At 41.0% G+C, this 18,644-nt stretch overlaps 2 protein-coding genes across 18 annotated transcripts in view; one reads left to right on the forward strand and one right to left on the reverse strand.

Annotated features, from left to right (window-relative positions):
* The window catches only part of DLG2 (discs large MAGUK scaffold protein 2), a 1,974,117-nt gene extending 1,969,196 nt beyond the window's left edge, over window positions 1–4,921 (reverse strand). For all 16 annotated transcript variants that reach the window (XR_014814818.1, XR_014814817.1, XR_014814819.1 and 13 more), the window contains exon 1: window positions 3,177–4,921. Coding sequence is in view for 13 of the 16 variants with exons in the window: in XM_084975536.1 (XP_084831662.1) it covers window positions 3,177–3,195 (19 nt within the window). In the remaining 3 variants the exon portion in view is untranslated. The remainder of the gene's footprint in view (window positions 1–3,176) is intronic.
* A 231-nt stretch (window positions 4,922–5,152) lies between these two features.
* On the forward strand, window positions 5,153–14,645 carry TMEM126B (transmembrane protein 126B). 2 transcript variants are annotated; one of them, XM_084974429.1, is made up of 5 exons: window positions 5,153–5,248; window positions 8,914–9,058; window positions 10,624–10,817; window positions 11,905–12,016; window positions 12,252–14,645. In XM_084974429.1, the coding sequence occupies exons 2-5, from the start codon at window positions 8,946–8,948 to the stop codon at window positions 12,427–12,429; spliced, it is 597 nt and encodes a 198-aa protein (XP_084830555.1). In that variant the 5' UTR covers window positions 5,153–5,248; window positions 8,914–8,945; the 3' UTR covers window positions 12,430–14,645.
* The last annotated feature ends 3,999 nt before the right edge of the window (window positions 14,646–18,644 follow it).

Raw genomic sequence — 18,644 nt, forward strand, 5'->3', positions numbered from 1 at the left:
AAGACATGAAGAGAGTGAGGTAGAAGAGGCAGACAGTAGTGCCAAAAAGCAAAATACAGGGGTGTGAGGTACAGCAGTTTCAGCTTATCTAAGAACCGTCCAGAACAGTGCCTAAAAATGGACTTGGTAAGATGTCACGCCCATTCCCACTTCCCACCATAGTTGCATGTTACCAGAGAAATTCCACCTCTACTGTTACAGTAACATACAAAATAGCTAACAAACGACATGGCTCTCTTATGAAAATGTCTTATTATAAGAATATATTTAATAGTGAATCAACACTTGGCTCTATGAGGACAGTTATTGTTCAAAATTATAGTAAAGGGAGTTCCCGTCGTGGTACAGTGGTTAACAAATCCGACTAGGAACCATGAGGTTTCAGGTTCGGTCCCTGGCCTTGCTCAGTGGGTTAACGATCCAGTGTTGCTGTGAGCTGTGGTGTATGTAGGTTGCAGACGCGGCTTGGATCCCGCGTTGCTGTGGCCGTGGCATAGGCCAGTGGCTACAGCTCCAATTAGACCCCTAGCCTGGGAACCTCCATATGCCGCAGGAGCGGCCCAAGAAATAGCAAAAAGACAAAAACAAAAAAAAAAATTAAAAAACAAAATTGTAGTAAACCTGACTGTTCCATCATTTCCACCACATGAAATAATGTTGAAAGGAAGATTCAAGGCAGCAGAGAACTCTGCTCTCTGCAGAATAAATCTAGGTTACACTTCAAAGTATTTGTTTTACTTATGTTATAGGAACAGTACATACATTAAGCTTAGCTAATTAAAAATATAAAGTGCATGTCATGACTGTTTGGTTCATTGTCTATAATACTTTAAAATATATATCTTTTGGAGTGCCCACCATGGCTCAGCAATTAATGAACCCAACTTGCACCCATGACTCTGGTTCGATCCCTGGCCTCGCTCAGAGGGTTAAAGATCCGGTGTTGCCATGAGCTGTGGTGTAGGTCAGAGATGTGGCTCAGATCCTGAGTTGCTGTGGCTGTGGCGTAGGCCAGCGGCTACAGCTCTGACTGGACCCCTAGCCTGGGAACCTCCATATGTCATGGGTGCAGCCCTAAAAAAGACAAAATAAAATAAAATATATATTTTTTCTTTTTTTATGGCCACACCTATGGCATATGGAAGTTCTCAGGCCAGGGGTCTGATCGGAACTGCAGCTGCCAGCCTCCGCCACAGCTACACCAACACCAGAACTGAAGCACATCTACGACCTATGCCACAGCTTGCAGCAACTCAGGACCCTTAACCAACCAAGCAAGGCCAGTGATCGAAACTGCATCCTCAAAGAAACAACGTCAGGTCCTTAACCTGCTAAGCCACAACAGGAAATCTGTTCTCAACACTAACAGTTTTAAAAGATTTTTAAAAAGATGTTTCTCCAGATCATTCATATATTAAATTACATAATGCATATATTTTAGTATAATCCAAATACACACTTATTTTGCTAATTAGAATTTGCTTCCTTTCCAAATTGGATCCATTGCATTCAATCCACTGCTAAACAATAAAGAAGGATGAGAAAAGGAAAGAAAGAGGGAGGAAGGAAGAAGGGTGAAGGAAATAACTATTATTTCTTATAAAGTATGGTTTTCAATACTGTATCATAAACTTTGGTAACTTCCTTTAAAGATAGGAACTTGGAATAAATTCAGTCTGTTGGGTTTAGGAAACTTAAGTCCACTCTGCCTAGTTAAGTTATACCTAAAACATCAGGGTCCTTCCCCCTCCTCTTTCCCTGATACTATTTTATTCCCTACCTCCTCTCTCTTTGCCCTTCCTCTTTTTCTCCCTCTCTTCTCTCTCATACACACACACACAATGTGTTTAATTAATTACTAGGATGAAATAAGGTAGACCAAAAGGGACACTAACTAGAGCATAATAAATGGCAGACAGAATAGAAATACACAGCAAGCTAAATAAGTCAGAGACATATCGTTCATTGGCTCCATTCCCCAAACCATTCAGGTTCCAAATAAACCCACTGTATCAGAACAGGTGTGGCTCCAAAATATTATGGAGAGTTAACTTCTCTCGATGATACTGAGGTGGAGCAAAAAAAAAGGAAACAAGCCCAGTCTTAAATCTCAGTGTATAAAGGGACATTTCTAAATGCTTCAGAGGTTTCATATATCACTGGCCATCCATCAATAGGATAAAGACTCTCACCAACTGTTTCTTCAATGCACCTTCCAAATCCACAGGTAGGATTAAACATCACAGAGAGCCAGGCAGCATCTTAACCTTAACCCTAAGATTAAGTTTCAGATTGTAACAACTCACATAACCGTTTAACATTTGGATCTGTACTCATCCACCACAGTAGAGTTCAAGGGTGTTGATACAGACTTTAGCTCAAAACTCTTAAAGAAAAAAAGGAAAAACTCTTTTATAGTTGATCTAATCTTCTATACCATGTCAGAAAAACAAACTGGGTTCACTAAAATCCTTAGCAACAAAGCTCACCTGGGATAGATCTAGGCCAAAGTGAAACCCAAGGTGCAACCTATAATAAACTATACAGGAACCCACTGGATCTTGACCAGCTGGAGGGGGTGGGGAGTCAGGGGTTTACCTCATTTGGGGAATTTGCCAATCATGTTATTGGATAATGCACACATCTGGAAAAGCACAAGTTAACCAAAGGTGTGCTTTATCACAAAAGTGTAGATTTACACTAGAATAAACCCAAACATGAAATCTCTTTTTAATCAAAAGATAAATAATAACTCTAGAACTGTGTTCAGTTCAAAAAAACTTCTTTTACAACTATGTGATTCGCTTGATATTAAATCCATGAGAAAGAACTGCACTGTTTCTTTTTTAAAGATCTTGTAAAAGTAACTTTTAGCAAGCTAAGAAAACAAGCTAAAGAAAATCCCCAATTTGTGCTATCAAATTCAAGCTGATTATAAATGGTGATTTAGACCACCTGACTTACGAAAACACAAATGTCTATAATTAAACACTACAGTCCTGCTTCATTTTCACTTAGCAAAATATTACCAAATCATGAACCACAGAAAAGACATTATTACAATAACTATATCCCAAGCAAAATTTTACTCTCAAACGGAACACAATTTGAACTGCAAATACCAGAACCAAGAAAAAGGAGAAGCATATTATTATATAGGAAGCCTCTTAGCCCACCTCTCTTCTTGACTGGCATTCTTGGGTCTTTCGAAGGCCACAGGAGTCAGGATCTCTTTTCAGGTATCAACTTGATCCAGCTGGATGGAGGCCAAGAGCCAGGTAACTGTTGCAAACCACTTTACTGTTGGAAATCCAGGCTGTCTTCTCTTTCAAATAAGGAAAAAATGATGTATTCTTCCCACAAACTTTGACACTGCTGCCCACAGAGTTTAAAGAAAAATAGCTTTTGAGTTTTTCGGTGTTTATAAAATGTTTATTTTGTTTAAAAAGAAAATTATTGTCAGCGTAGAAAACATTATTAAAACTCCTCTTCAGGCAGCAACATTTTGCAAGTTCAATGACTAACTCAATTAAGGCACAAACCAAATTTACACAGCTGTCTCATTACTTAATACATGCTCAAATTCAAAAATGAACTGGTTGGTAGTTAATACCCTCAATTCTTTAGAGAAAAACGTAAAACCCTCACACCCCCTCCAAAAAAAAATGCTTTAAAAAACCTCTTTGACGCTAGCCTCTAAAAAGGTGGGTGAGTTTCGACAGTTTTCTGGGGCAGAAGACAGACTGAAAGCCCCCCCCCCTTCTGTTTACTGGACCACAAGTTCGGGATCTCACCCCCTCAGTAAGACAGAATCCAGCTTGCTGTCACTTTCATTTTTTTCTTCTGTGCTCTCCAAGCCCCTCAGGCTTGATCCTTAATGCCCCTCTGATTCTGATCCTCCCATGTATTAACCGAGAGGATTGAATAGAAGGAAAGCAATCCCTTGGCATGGAGACATTAAAGTGACAGTGCTACTCAATGGGCACTTGATGCAGGATGAGTTGGCGAAGATTTCTTCACACTGGAGTCATTCACATCATGCCATCTCTTCGCATCCAAGCAGCTCCCTGTCCGGCGAGGAAAAACACTGAGACTGTTCGAGGCAAGTCAAACCTTCCCCCAAAGGTGTTTTCTGAGACGCTGTAGTAGTAATAGGCATGTGAGCATAAGCTGTGCAAACGGTTCGCGGTTTCCTAAATGAGAGAGTTCGGCTGCTTGGCTTCCACATCCACCCTTTTTCTTTCAGTCTCTCTCCAAACTACCCACCTTGCTTTTGCAGAGAAGACAAGGAATCTCTCTGCTACCGCTGGCCACCCCTGCCCACACCCCGTTCTCATATAGAAGAGCACAAATGTCCTGCACCCTCCACGCGATGAAGTGTTTCCTCAGGCAGGAGAAACAGCAGCACTAGCAATTATATAACTCTCGAATTTGGCTTCTCTAAGACGTGGAGACTGGAGGGTCGGGGGCTGCTGGTCGGGAGATACTGCTGGCCACTGAACGTGCACAAAAGGGCGCCAGGCCTCCTTACAGCAGCGCCCCCCGCCCCGAAACATCGGCTGGCAAAGGGGGGGGGTCTTCTCGGAGAGCCGGGGGGAGGGGTACAAATTTCTCTGTGGTCCCTTTCCAAGCGGGGTGAAAGGATGGAATATGAGGGAACTAAAAACTGAGGTGGAGAGTCTGAAGGCTGTGAGGACGAAGCTGGTCGGGGCTGCTCTGGGTGCCGGCTGGGGGTTATAGGGAGGAGGTGCCTGTGAAGCCTCAACACAAGGACCAGGCCAGAGGGGGAGCACCCTGAAGGAGTGAAAGGGGCGGGCAGCTCAGCCACAGCTAACGGAGGTGCCCTAAGGAGGGGAAAACGCGCAGCAAAATCCCTACGCTCGGACCGCCCCTTTGGGATGCTAGAATAGGGAGTTGGGCTAACAAATAGCTGGAGAAGGGAATGCAGGCGGGGAGGGGGGCGGGCCCACGGGCGTCTGGACCTCCTGGAAGCCAATGAGCGGCCCTAATTTCTGGATGCCGCGCCCAATCGCAACCAGGATGGAGGGCGCGGCTTTTGACTGGGTCGGGGCGGGCTGGGGCTGCAGGCGAGAGGCGTGAGCCGGCACCACTTCCCGCCCCGGGGGTTCTGGGTCCCCGCCCACCGCTGGTCACGTGAGTCGCCAAAATGGCGGCGCTCGGACGTGGGGTTGGGGCTGACCTGGGAGCTGCAGATGTGGGGCCTGTGGAAGCCGGAGAAGCTCCCAAGGTAGGTGGAAACCGAAGGTGGTATGCGCGGTGGCTTCTGCACCCTCACAGTGTTGGCAAACTTCTGAAATGATGCGTATAAAGGGGATTTGAAAGTCTAAAGAGGACAGCTCCGAAGTCCATACACGGCTCGGTTAAGTGCCCGGTTGCTTTGGAAAGAAGCGGAGAGAAAGTAGACTTGAAGTTTCTTCCTAATTGATGCTGTCTGTTTTCTCTTGCCTCGGTGCCTTTGCACCGGCCTTTCCCTCAGCTTGAAACACCTCCCTGCACCTATTTCCACTAGCCCCACCCCCCCCTCCAGATTTTCCTCTTTCGGATATTAGTTTAAATGCCACTTCCTCCGGGAAACCTACTCACACTTTTCCGTGGCTTGGTTCCGTTTGGCTTTTCTTAAGTGTTTTGTTTTGTTGATGACACACGTTCTGCGTTTAAGTTCCCGGCCCTGTTGTCCTGACCTTTGCCTGGGTTTTGGGTTCTGAGAACACGATCACATCTTGCTTAACCGGGGGACTGTCAAATACCAGGTGAATGTTGAGTAAAGGATGAGTAAATTTTAAATAAAATTCTAATAAACCCACTATAAAGCCATAAAGTACTTTAGAAGATAAACCTACACACAGGCACTGTTACTGGTACAATCGTGGTGACCTGTTGAGTGGCCTTGCACTGGTTAACTTTTAGATAAAAAGTTGTTTATAGCGAAATCTTTGCATTTCAATACTTGTAAAAAGTGTATTAGAAAGTTACCAGTATATTTCTCTGCTTTAATAACAGTGCCTTCCCAAAACCAGGCACTCAATAAATGTTTGCTGTCCTGTTTCAGTATTTTAGGATCATAATCCTGGTTGTCTGTGTTCCCTAGATACTGAGAGCATAGACAGTGTATATTGGTACAAGTCATTGCCTGGAAGTTTTCTTTGTGAGGGATGAGAGACTTCAGTGAACTGGATACCAGCAAAACAAAAATTTATCCAAAGTTTCTGGTTAATTATGTTACTGACATCTGCCTTAGATATTGCTGTAATCTTCATTCCCATTTACCATTTAGATGTCAGAGGCAAAAGATTACATCTAGTCCCTGAGAAACTGTGATTTGTGAAATATTTTCCTTTTCTTTTTCTGTCCTCCCCCATTACTATTCATTGTGTAATACCAAAAGAAAGTTCAGAGGAGGAGTGCCCCACTGTGCACAGCAGAAACGAATCCAACTAGGAACCATGAGGTTGCGGGTTTGATCCCTGGTCTTGCTTAGTGGCTTAAGGATCCAGGTTGCTGTGAGCTGTGGTGTAGGTTGCAGACACTGCTCGGATCTGGCGTTGCTGCAGCTGTGGTGTAGGCGGGCAGCTGTAGCTCCAATTCGACCCCTAGCTGGGAACCTCCATATGCCTCGGGTGTGGCCCTCAAAAGACAAAAAGACCAAAAAAAAAAAAAAAAAAAAGCAAGAAAGTTCAGAGCCCATACCTTCAGGATGTTGATGCCATAGATGAATTGGCCTTTCATGATTAGGGTTAGGATTGGTACATATTATTTATTCAGCCAAATCAGTGATGTTCAGCATGCATCCATTGATCACTAGCATCAGAATCACTTGATGCTGTTAAAATTCAGATTTCTAGTCTTCACCTTTTTCTGTTGAATCCACATATCTCAGGAGAGAGCTCAAAAGACTGAATTTCAAATTAACTCCCCATATAATTCTACTTTATTATTATAGTTGATTTACACTGTTGTGTCAGTTTGTGCTATACAGCAAAGTGACTCAGTCATACAAACATATACATTCTTTTTTTTTTTAATATTATTTCCCACCGTGGTCTATCCCAGCAGGTTGGATAAACAGCAGGACTTCATTGCTTATCCATTCTAAATGTAATAGTTTGCATCTACCAACCCCAAACTCCTAAAGCATCCCACTCCCTCCCCCCTTCTCCTTGGCAACCACAGTCTGTTCTCCATGTCTGAGTCTCTTTCTGTTTGTAGATAGGTTCATTTCTGCCATATTTTAGATTCCACTTGGAAGTGATAACATACGGTATTTGTCTTTCTCTTTCTAACTTACTTACCTTAGTATGAGGATCTCTAGTTGCATCCATGTTGCTGCAAATGGCATTATTTTGGGGTTTTTTTTAGAGCTGAGTAGTATTCCATTGTATATATGTGCCACATCTTCTTAATCAGGTCATCTATCGATGCACATTTAGGTTCTTGTGCACATGAAATGCTGAGAATCACTAAGTATCCTCTGTGTCCATTATGCTTAATCCACACTGATTCCCTTGCCCAATACTCCTGAAATTTGAGAACTATTATTCTGTGTCCTTGACTATAAATGTTAAAATGAAGATTCATATAAATTGTGAAGGGCCATAGTTTTTTTTTTTTTTTTTTTAAATCTATTCTGGAATCCCATAATGCCAGCATGGCAAAAGATTTAATAAATATTAAGACTTTCCAGAGTTCCTGCTGTGGCACAACAAAATTGGTGGCATCTTGGGAGTGCTGGGATGTAGGTTCAATACCTGGCCTAGCACAGTGGCTTAAGGATCCCATGTTGCCGCATCTGCAGCTTAGGCCCCAACTGCAACTCAGATCTGATCCCTGGCCTGGGAACTCCATATGCCACGGAGAGGCCAAAAAAGGGAGAAAAAAAAATTTTTTTTTACAGAAATTTGAGAGTCTTACCCAAAGCAAAACATTCAGAAAGGATCCTTTCTGATAGTCTTGTTTGTTTTGTTTTACCCCTACTTTCTGTTAAGATGCTACTGACCAAACCTCACGGTCCCTTGACATTGGCACCTGTCTATTGATACCTCACACTTGGGACAAAGGAACTTTCAACCCCTGGCAGCCAGTGCCATGGGTCCAGGCTTCCTGGTATACCCCATGGCAGTTTCCAGCAAAGGCCCTGCTTCTGCCCCAGGTGCTGCTAGCAAGCTGGATACATAATAATCCAGGTAGCCATGACCCACTACTGCCTCTTCCTAGCCTGGAACATTGTCCCTCTTTCTAATGTTTTTTCTCACTATTCTCCGAGGCCATCCCTGTTCTCTCCTACCTCACCAGGAAACTCAACATAATCTTCAAAATGAGCTCAGGCTTTCATGAGACACAGGATAGAGACCGTTGTCAACAGGTAGCTACTGTTTACTTTCAGCTTTGAAAAAGCTAGAGCATGGAGAACTACAAAAGACCTGGCTACCTTTGGGGAAAACAGAAATTCAGTATCTCAGTAAGATATCCTTCTACACTAAGCCCAAAAGCAAGTCAGCCTTTCTGAACCTTGATTTTCTCATCTATAAAAGTAGAGATGACCATTATCCTACCAATTTCTGAAAGTTATTCTGTGAATCAAAAAGCCATTGTCCAGATTCCTGTGTACTTCTGCAGGTTAAGGATCCGACATTGTCACTGCAGTGGCTCGAGTTGCTGCTGTGGTGCAGGTTTGATCCCTGGCCTAGGAACTTTTGCATGCCATGGGTGCAACCAAAAAAAAAAAAAAAAGAAGAAAAGCCACTGTCTAGCAGATAATAAGAGCTCACTAAATGTTCACTGAATCATTAACAAAGTATTATGAAAGCAGATGAAAATACCTGACACTTTACTAGAGTCTAAATGTTTTTAGTCTGAATTTATAAAATTTAATATTAATCTCATTAGCCATTATAGTTCTGGATTTTTGTGTTTTTCAGGACATCAAGATGCCGACATACACACATGGTCAGTCCAGACCTTCTTTAGGAGATGGAAAACTCAGAAAACCAATGGTCATCGAAATTATAGAAAAAAAATTTGACTATCTTAGAAAAGAAAAGTAAGAGACACACCCACACTGAAAGTCAATAACTTTATTTGCAGATCTTCTGTATTGCCATTGTTTCTGAGTATCTAAGATCCTGTTAATTTTATTGAGTTGGTTATGAGAAAAGCTTATTAAAAAAAGAACTGGAGGGAAGCATGAGCAGATGAGAAGAGTAGTTTGTTGGAATATTGAGACTGGATAATTTCTCTTGTCTCTTGAAGTAGTTTTGTTTCTAAAATTGTTGAAATGTTATTTGTGCAATAACCATATTTTAATTAAAAGTAATTAGGACACCATTTGGGAGACTATCTTTAATTGATTATCAATTGTAATTAAATTCAATTTCAAATGTATTACCTCAGCCACAGTGCTGAGTTCAGCAAAAAGGAACACAGACTGCATGATGTCCATATGGTTTTCATTATCATTTTGACTTTTAGATTATTAGGGCTCAAGAATAAAGTCAAAAGGTGTTGATCTTAGACTTGAGACATTTCTGGACAGGTCAGAATAAGTACACCTAGGTCTTTCACATTTCTTTGGATGAAGTTTTGGAAACCCTAGACAAATAATCTTAAATATATCTGGACCAATTAAGAAATAGTTATTTTCTGGAGTTCCCACTGTGGCTCAGCAGTAATGAACCCGACTAGTATCCATGAGGATGAGGATACTAATCCCTGGCCCCGCTCAGTGGGTTAGGGATCCAGCATTGCTGTGAGCTACAGTGTACATCACAGATGTGGCCCCAATCTGGCATATCTGTGGCAGTGGCATAGGCTAGCAGCTGCAGCTCTGATTAGACCCCTGGCCTAGGGACTTCCATATGCCACAGGTACAGCCTAAAAAAAAGGAAGAAAGAAAGAAGTAGTTATTTTCTAGGAAGCCTAACCAAATAGAAATAATTTTTTTCAAATGACCTTAAGCAAATTAAGTTTTTTAGCAGAAAGAGCAGTATTCTTGGATTTAGATAGCTCATAAAATTTTGGCTGCACTGGAACATACTCATATTTGTTTGTAGCCAAAATGTATTCTCTCTTTAAAAGAGTTCCACATTAGAACCACTATTCTCAGAAAGAGAATTATATTATTCTCTCATTAGAATGCAAGTTCCGTGAGAGATGGATTTTTTTTTAACTTTATTTACTGCCCCATCCTCAGCACAAAGAAAACACCTTTTACATAGTGCTCAAGAAATATTTGATGTTGAGTAAATATGCAGTAACAAATGACTACCCAGGAAAGGATATATCTATTAGAAGAATATTCTGGAGTTCCCGCTATGGCTCAGCAGTTAATAAACCCAACCAGTATCCATGAGGTTGCAGATTCGATCCCTGGCCTCGCTCAGTGGGTTAAGGATCTGGCACTGCCATGAGCTGTGGTGTAGGTCGAAGACATGCCTCAGATCCTGCATTGCTCTGGCTGTGGCGAAGGCCAGCGGCTATCGCTCTGATTCGACCCCTAGCCTGGGACTTTCCATATGCCACAGGTGCAGCCCTAAAAAAGAAAAAAAAAGACGAAAAAAAAAAAAGTATTATGTTGAACTTAATTTTTCACTTTGTTTTCCCAATTAGGACTTTAAATATATATGGAACAGTGACCTTTGGAACAACAGCTGGTTTCTCTGGAATGTTGGCAAATTTAATTTTCAGACATTGCTTCAAGGTTAAACATGATGGTTTGAAGACCTATGCATCATTGACTACGCTTCCATTTTTGTCTACAGTAGTTGCTTATAAACTTCTTGTAACGGATGCTTTGTATTCAGGTAAATTTAAATTCATTAATGGATAATGTGTTTATATCTAAGTAAAATTACACGTGAACGTATACTGTTGCTATTGCTGATAATAATCCCTCCTGTTTGTATATTGTTTTACCACTAACAAAATACCTTCACATATATTGTCCTATTTCATCCCCACAACAGTCTTCCTAATCAGACAGAGCAGATAGTATTGTCTTTTCTTTTTATAGGTAAGAAATCAAGCTGAGCTTAGACATGTCAAGTACACTAAGAAACAACATAATAGAGTGGGAAAAAAGCAGGCTTTGGTATACTATATATTTCACTTAAGTTTTATGACATTGGACAAGTCATTTAATCTGAGACCCAACTCTCTTCTGTATGAATTAGGACTAATAAGTACTTACCTCACAGGGTTGTTAAGAATTAAGATACTGTTAAAAAAAAAAAGAGAATTAAGATACTGTATGTTAAATGCCTAATGTACTGTCTGGCATATTATGGGCTTCTAATATTACTTTCTGCCTCGTCCCCTTACCTTAAGTTCACTAGTAATTGATGGAACCTCTGACCCCTGTTCATCAGGTTCCTGCGTAAATACCTCTTCTCTAGGGAAATCTTTGATTCCTTCAGTTTAGATTAAGTTTCTACATACATTGTCTATCTTACCTTCAAAGCCTGTGTACACTTAAGATTGCTTGTTAAAATATTTGTCTAACATCTTTCTTTCTTAGTAGACTGACCTAAAGGTCAGAGAGTGGGTCTTTTTTGAGTAATACTGTATCCTGAGCACATGCCTGACACATAGACAATATAAATGTATTATCCTAGAATCCAGATGTCTGGCCTGCTAGTTTAATATTCTTTATTATGAAATTGCTTCTGCAACAGTCACACAAGTAAGTGACTATCCTTATAAAGTAAGAGTAAAAGCATTTTTAAAATATGGTACATTTAGTCTATTGTGCCATAGACCGAATTCCTAATATTCTTTCTACTCTTTCACTGTGGTTGAGGACAGTGAGAATAAATACTATATGAGGACACAAGACTCCTAATAGTTCTTAGCCTGATTTAAAGGGAAACCAAAATTACTTTTGTTTTCTAGGTAACATAAGCCGGGAAAATTGTGTTCTGAGAAGTTCACTGATTGGCATAGTGTGTGGTGTTTTATATCCCACTGCTTTGGCTTTTTCTAAAAATGGACGTCTGGCAGTCAAGTAAGTCCATTTTTTTGTTCCTTTTCTTTCCTTTTTTTATGTTAATAAACTCTCCTTATTCATTAGCTGCCAATGACATATTTTAATCAAAATAGTCTCATATTTCAAATAGCTAATTTTAACCTTTTTGCTATCTACATGAAAAACAAAGGATAGAAATGAACAGTTTAGGAGAAATCACATTTTTCATAGAATTTACATCTAGAAGAAGTACTTAACTTTTCTTCTTTTTTAGGTATCATACTGTTCCACTGCCACCCAAAGGAAGGGTTTTACTCCATTGGCTGCTGCTTTGTCACACAGAGATAAAAGCAATGGTGGTTCCTTTCATCCTTCAGACAATCTTTGGAGTATTGCATGGTCTACAGCATTATGCAATATTTGAAAGTACACTTGAGAAAACTGTACATTAAGATTAACCAATAGGAGTTCCTCTTGTGGATCAGCAGTAACAAACCCAACTAGTATCCATGAGGATACGGGTTCGACCCTTGGCCTCACTTAGTGGATTAAGGATCCAGCATCACTGTGGCTGTGGTGTAGGCTGGCAGCAATAGCTCTGATTCGACCCTTAGCCTAGGAACTTCCTAAGAATGAATGGATTCTCCATCAGCAGACTGGACATTTTTATGCTAAGGACTCAGGCGTTGCTGAAAGAGTTAAAAGTAGTTCTGGACAGTTTCTGTACCTTTTTTCTGGCATTCAGCAGGTGTCCAATAAATATTCAGTAGGTAAATAAAAGTAAGTTTCATCTTTTGTTCATCATTGTATATGGAAATAGGTTTCAGGCCTCAAGATCTATATATATTCCTTCATCCACAAACATTTATTGAGTACCTGCCATTGTGTTACCTGTAATAAGAAATGGCCTTTACCCAGAAGGAACTCACAGTGAGAAATGTGAACACAGCATGAGAGGGTTTGAGAGGTATGTATACATGTCATTCTGTGGATACACTAAAGATATTGCTGTTAACTACTTGTACAGAAGGGAAAGCCATGGGGAAGAAAGGTACATTTGTCTTTAATTTTGAAGGGGAACTTGAAAGTTCACAAGAAAGCAAAATAGAAAAATAATGTACCATCCCATTCCTCTAAACTCTTGTTCAATATACTCACGAGCTCTTATCATTAACAAATTATCTCCACTGTGCTGTTTATTTTTTTTTTTTTTAATTTTTTTTTTTTCCTGTCTTTTGTCTTTTTGTTGTTGTTGTTGTTGTTGTTGCTATTTCTTGGGCCGCTCCCGCGGCATATGGAGGTTCCCAGGCTAGGGGTTGAATCGGAGCTGTAGCCACCGGCCTACGCCAGAGCCACAGCAACGCGGGATCCGAGCCGCGTCTGCAACCTACACCACAGCTCACGGCAACGCCGGATCCTTAACCCACTGAGCAAGGGCAGGGACCGAACCCGCAACCTCATGGTTCCTAGTTGGATTCGTTAACCACTGCGCCACGACGGGAACTCCCGCTGTGCTGTTTAAAGACTTTCGAATGCCTATTTGCTATGCATTAAAACAGGCACCAGGAGTACAAAGATTCCATCCCTGCCCTACAGAAGCTTAAAATCCAAAAAAAAAAAGATCACGGCATGCTTTTTCAAGTCTGGTAGAGTATTCCTGAGCTATACACTTAGGGAAACTTAGTACAGGAAACAAACACTGACGAAAGGAGTAAGACACAGAATCCTATAGAACCCCAGAGCTGATTTTCCTTGTCTTACATTCCTTTTGAGATGAAAGATTTGGTCATCTGAGGGCCTAAGCAACCCAGAGCAGAAATGGAAGTCTCAACAAAGTGCTTTATGGCATCATATAAAACAAACTGAAATAGATACACTCTTTTGCTAATAATAATAATAAAAAAATCACTAGTCATCAGCTTTGTATTCTCAGAATAATTCATGATACTCGAAACTCTGAGGAAAGGGCAGATGACTGGGGGGTGAGGGGGAACCACGCCAAATAGATAACTAGATCAGTGGTATTAATATTGACTCTAAAAATTACACAAGAAGTACATGAATACCTCCTCTTTGTGAGATATTCATATGATCCAGCAGGATGTAGAGCAAGACGGTAAGTGCTCCCTAACCTCTACTCCATCCCACTTGTACTCCATTCTCCAGACGTAGCCACCATCAAGTTAACATGTCTCTTTCCTTGGACTATTCTTTTGTAACTTAGATATTTTAAAAAATAAATGGTATTATCCATACATATTATACTGGAAATTAATTTTCACTTCACTCTGTGTCTTGGAGATCTTTCCAGCTCATTATGTAGAAGTCAAACATGTTCTTTTTAATGACTGAAAAACATTCTTGGTGATCCCAATATTCACATAGATGATCCTTCCAAGACACTGGTCTCTATCCCATCACTTACTCCCATGGTCATACTGTAGACCTGAGCTGTCCAGTATGGTAGTCATTAGCCATGTGTGGCTACTGAGCATTTGAAATGTGACAGTCTGAACTGAAATATGTTGTACATGTAAAATACACATCAAGTTTTCAAGAGTTACATGTAAAAAAGGAATGTAAAATACCTCATGAATAATCTGTTGATTACATGTTGAAATGTTACTTTTTTGGATATATTAAGTTAAATAAAATACTTTAAAATTAATTTTACCTGCCTTTTAAAATCGGGTTACTAGGGAATTTTAAATTACATATTTTTATCAGACTGGGTTGCTCTAGACCTTGTCATTATCAACAAATTCAAATTCCTCACATTCTCAATTATAAAGTCCCATATTCTGATCACTACCTCCTGCCCTTCCTGTTTATTCATTCTCATACCTCAATCTGGCATTACTTCAGCTTCACCAGAACCTATAATCCATCAATTCCACTACCTTTTCACTGTCTCACCCTCATCACATTCTTACTGTCCTCCAGCTTCAGCCACATCCATCTTTTTTTTTTTTTTTTTTTTTTTTTTTGTCTTTTGTCTTTTTTGTTGTTGTTGTTGTTGTTGCTATGTCTTGGGCCGCTCCCGCGGCATATGGAGGTTCCCAGGCTAGGGGTCGAATCGGAGTCATAGCCACCGGCCTACGCCAGAGCCACAGCAACGCGGGATCCACGCCGCGTCTGCAACCTACACCACAGCTCACAGCAACGCCGGATCGTTAACCCACTGAGCAAGGGCAGGGACCAAACCCGCAACCTCATGGTTCCTAGTCAGATTCGTTAACCACTGCGCCACAACGGGAACTCCCACATCCATCTTTTTAAAGTTTGCCAATCTCAAGAATAAAAACATAACAATTGGCCTAACTAAAGTGATTTTTAAATAAAGATAGTAGCCTGTTTTCTCTTATGAATTTTCTGTTGATATCTTTGGCCCATTTGATTTGTAGAAGCTCTACAAATTCTGGGTATTTTTTTTCTTCATATGCTGAGATAGTAATCTGGGAAATACAACAAAGTTAACTTATATTCACCTCCCTTGCCACCTGAAAGTTGAAGAGATTTGTACCATATTCCATGACCTCAATTTGCCTTTTTTACAGCAGAAAGAGCAGGGAAACTTAATATTTTCCTTTGGCTTTGGAAAGTAGTACTTGCCAAAACGGCTATAAGAGGCCTGAAAGGGGAAATTAGGGAAACCTGGATCTGGGCCTGAGACCAAAGGTGAAGCTAGGTGAACCACAGTGAAGAAAGGCAGCACTTGTCACTAGTGGCAAGATGTGAAATACAGCCTGGAGCACCATTCTCAAAAAGTTCAAATCCGGCCTTACTCCTTACCAACGGGATGACTATGAACAAGCTATTTCACCTCTGCATCTCAGTTTCCTCATCTGCAAAATGAGAAATAAAGATGGTACTTACTTCAAAGTGTTACGGGATTAAATGGGTTAAAACAAGTCAAAAGAGTGGCCAACTCATGGGAAGTCTATATGTTATTGCCATTACTGTGGTTACTGCTGCTGTTACTGCATGCCAACTAGCTTGTGGTTATCAGTTAAATATTTCCTCAGGAAAGATTAGAAGCACAGCAGAGGAAATGCATAAGATTTTTCATTTGAATAAATGCACATTCATTAAGTCAGCTAAAATTACTTAGGACCCAGAGTATAGAAAACATCGTATAGCACACACTGGGCAATTCACCTAACCTTTCTGATTATGTTTCCTCTTAACACATAGAAATAACTGCTTTGAAGTGGAACAAGACCATACCACACCTGGTATATAAGAGGTGCTAATAAATGCGCTTACCTTGTCCATTTTCCCTGATGCTTCCCTGAGTCAATGACTAAGATGTGGAGAACTTACCTTCTCACTTGGCTTTGCCCCTCCATTTCCTCCAGATGCCTCAGCCATGTGATGATCCCCCTGCTTTTGGACTTACTGCTTACAATGTAGTATATCACATTGATTTTCTTCCTGCTTTTGTACAATTATTATATTATTTTGTGTGAACTATTCAGTATTTGGATTTCCAAGTTTCCTGCAATTTTTGGCAGGAAAAAGCTCTATGCAGACGGCACTCTTTTGTTTTGTCACTAACCTTAAGCCAGGTACCCCCAAACTCCACTCATCTCCGGGCCTACCGTAGCTTCAAGTCTTTTTATTTATTTGTTTTTTATTTTTTTAAGGCTGCACCTGTGGCATATGGAGGTTCCCAGGTTAAGGATCGAATGGATCTGTAGTTGCCAGCCTACACTACAGCCACAGCAACATGGAATCTGAGCCACACCTGCAACCTACATCACAGCTCACCGCGATGCCGGATCCTCAACCCACTGAGCGAGGCCAGGGATCAAACCCCCATCCTCATGGCTGCTTACTAGTCAGTTTGCTAACCACCGAGCCGCAATGGGAACTCCACATACCCTTCAAATCTTTGCACTTGATCTTAGCCAAAAGGCCGAGAAGCGATCCTTCAAATCTTTGGATCGCACAATACCTTGCCTAATCTGTAGATCAAAGGAGTAGAAATGAAGAATATCAAGAGTTCCCGTCATTGTTCAGCGGTTAGTGAACTGACGAGCATCCATGAGGATGCGGCTTCAACCCCTGTTCAATCCTCACTCAGTGGGTTAACGATCCGGCATTGCAGTGAGCTGTGGTGTAGGTGGCAGACACAGCTCAGATCCCAACTTGCTATGGCTCTGGCGTAGGCCAATGGCTACACTTCCAATTGGACCCCTAGCCTGGGAATCTCCATATGCCACAAGTGCAACCCTAAAAGACAAAAAAAAAGAAAAAATAACAGATGACCAGATCTCTTCCTTAGCTTTCCCTTCAAAAATCCCTCAAACTGTGTGACCACGATAGTATCTAAAGAAAAATCCTAAGATGTCAACAAGCCCGCACACGTGGGGAAATGGTGACAATGTGACCCTTCCATTGCAATGATTAACTGAGATCATTTCCCTTTTTCCCTTTGAAAACTTTTCACGGCCAAGCGGAATTTTCGGAAGTGGTTTTTCTGGGACGTTGAGTCCACCATCTCCCCAGATTGCTGGCATTCTGATTAAAAGTAACTTTTCTTTCTACCAATATTTCCCTCTCTTGTGTGTTGATTGTTGAGCAGCAAGCAGCTGGATCTGATTCGGTAACACAAGCAGCAATCTAATAATGAAGAAATGGTATTCTACAGATACGTCTGAATTTCACTGAACTCGTTCATTTGTTCCTAAGCCTTACCAAAAACAAATAATAAAATGAAATAAAATTCTTCCAAATGTATATAGCCCATATTCCCCTACCTTAATTATTTTATCTCTATGGTCACACTAACATTAATAAGCATGAACAATTAAATCTTGGTAGTCCTGAATCCCACCAGCTTCATGAAAGTAACGAGACTTCCCAAAACCTCCCCAAGATTAGATGTAGCAGAAGAAAAAAATTTTGAAATATTAATAGCTGAAAAATTTCCAAATTTGATGTCATCTATAAAACCACACAAAGATTTCCATTCTAAGGTGGTGACATAGGAAGCCCCCAAACTCATCTCCTCCCACAGACACACTGAATCTATGACTACACGCAAAGCAATTTCCTCTGAAAGAAATCCAGAAACTAGCTGAGCAACTCCTACACATCAGGGAAACAAGAAAATAATCCACACCAGAGTTCCTGCTGTGGCAAAACAGGATTAGCAGTATCTCTGCAGCACCAGGACACAGGTGCGATCCCTGGCCCAGCACACGGCATTAAAGGATCAGCATTGCTACAGCTAGGTCAGAGCTGTGGGTCAGATTTGATCCCCGGCCCAGGAACTTTTTGGGCGGCACCCAAAAAAAGAAAAAAATAAAAACTAGATAAACATTTGAGAATAAAGATGTTCATCAAAGTGAAAAGAAAATTAAATTTAAAAAAATATCCACACCAAAATGGGTAAGAAAGGTTAAAAAAAAAATTGCCATAAAACTGCACTCCCAACACAGCAACACATTATCAGGAGGAATCCTGAAACTCCCAGTTTCTCCCTGAGGAGGGAAGGGTTTGAACCCAATACCTAGTACCCCAACGTTTGATTTCCACCTAAGGGGTGGCCCCCAAAACACTTAGCCCTGAAAGGCAACAGGCTGGCCATCCATGAGACTCATCTGTAGGAGCTTTGGCTGTAGCTATCTCCAGGGCTCAGTGCAGAGGGAGCAGGCAAAAA

Source organism: Sus scrofa, chromosome 9, assembly GCF_054392235.1.
Source record: "Sus scrofa isolate SSC_HxYL_T2T_F1_AM1 chromosome 9, Sscrofa_HxYL_maternal_Yorkshire_Landrace_v2.0, whole genome shotgun sequence".
NCBI lineage: Eukaryota > Metazoa > Chordata > Mammalia > Artiodactyla > Suidae > Sus > Sus scrofa.

Excerpts from the sequence above, each read along its gene's own strand:
- TMEM126B (XM_084974429.1), top strand. The coding sequence starts at position 8,946 with ATGCCGACATACACACATGGTCAGTCCAGACCTTCTTTAGGAGATGGA. Across the intron at positions 10,818-11,904 it reads AACGGATGCTTTGTATTCAG|GTAACATAAGCCGGGAAAAT; the intron begins GTAAATTTAAAT and ends TTTGTTTTCTAG. Across the intron at positions 12,017-12,251 it reads AATGGACGTCTGGCAGTCAA|GTATCATACTGTTCCACTGC; the intron begins GTAAGTCCATTT and ends CTTCTTTTTTAG.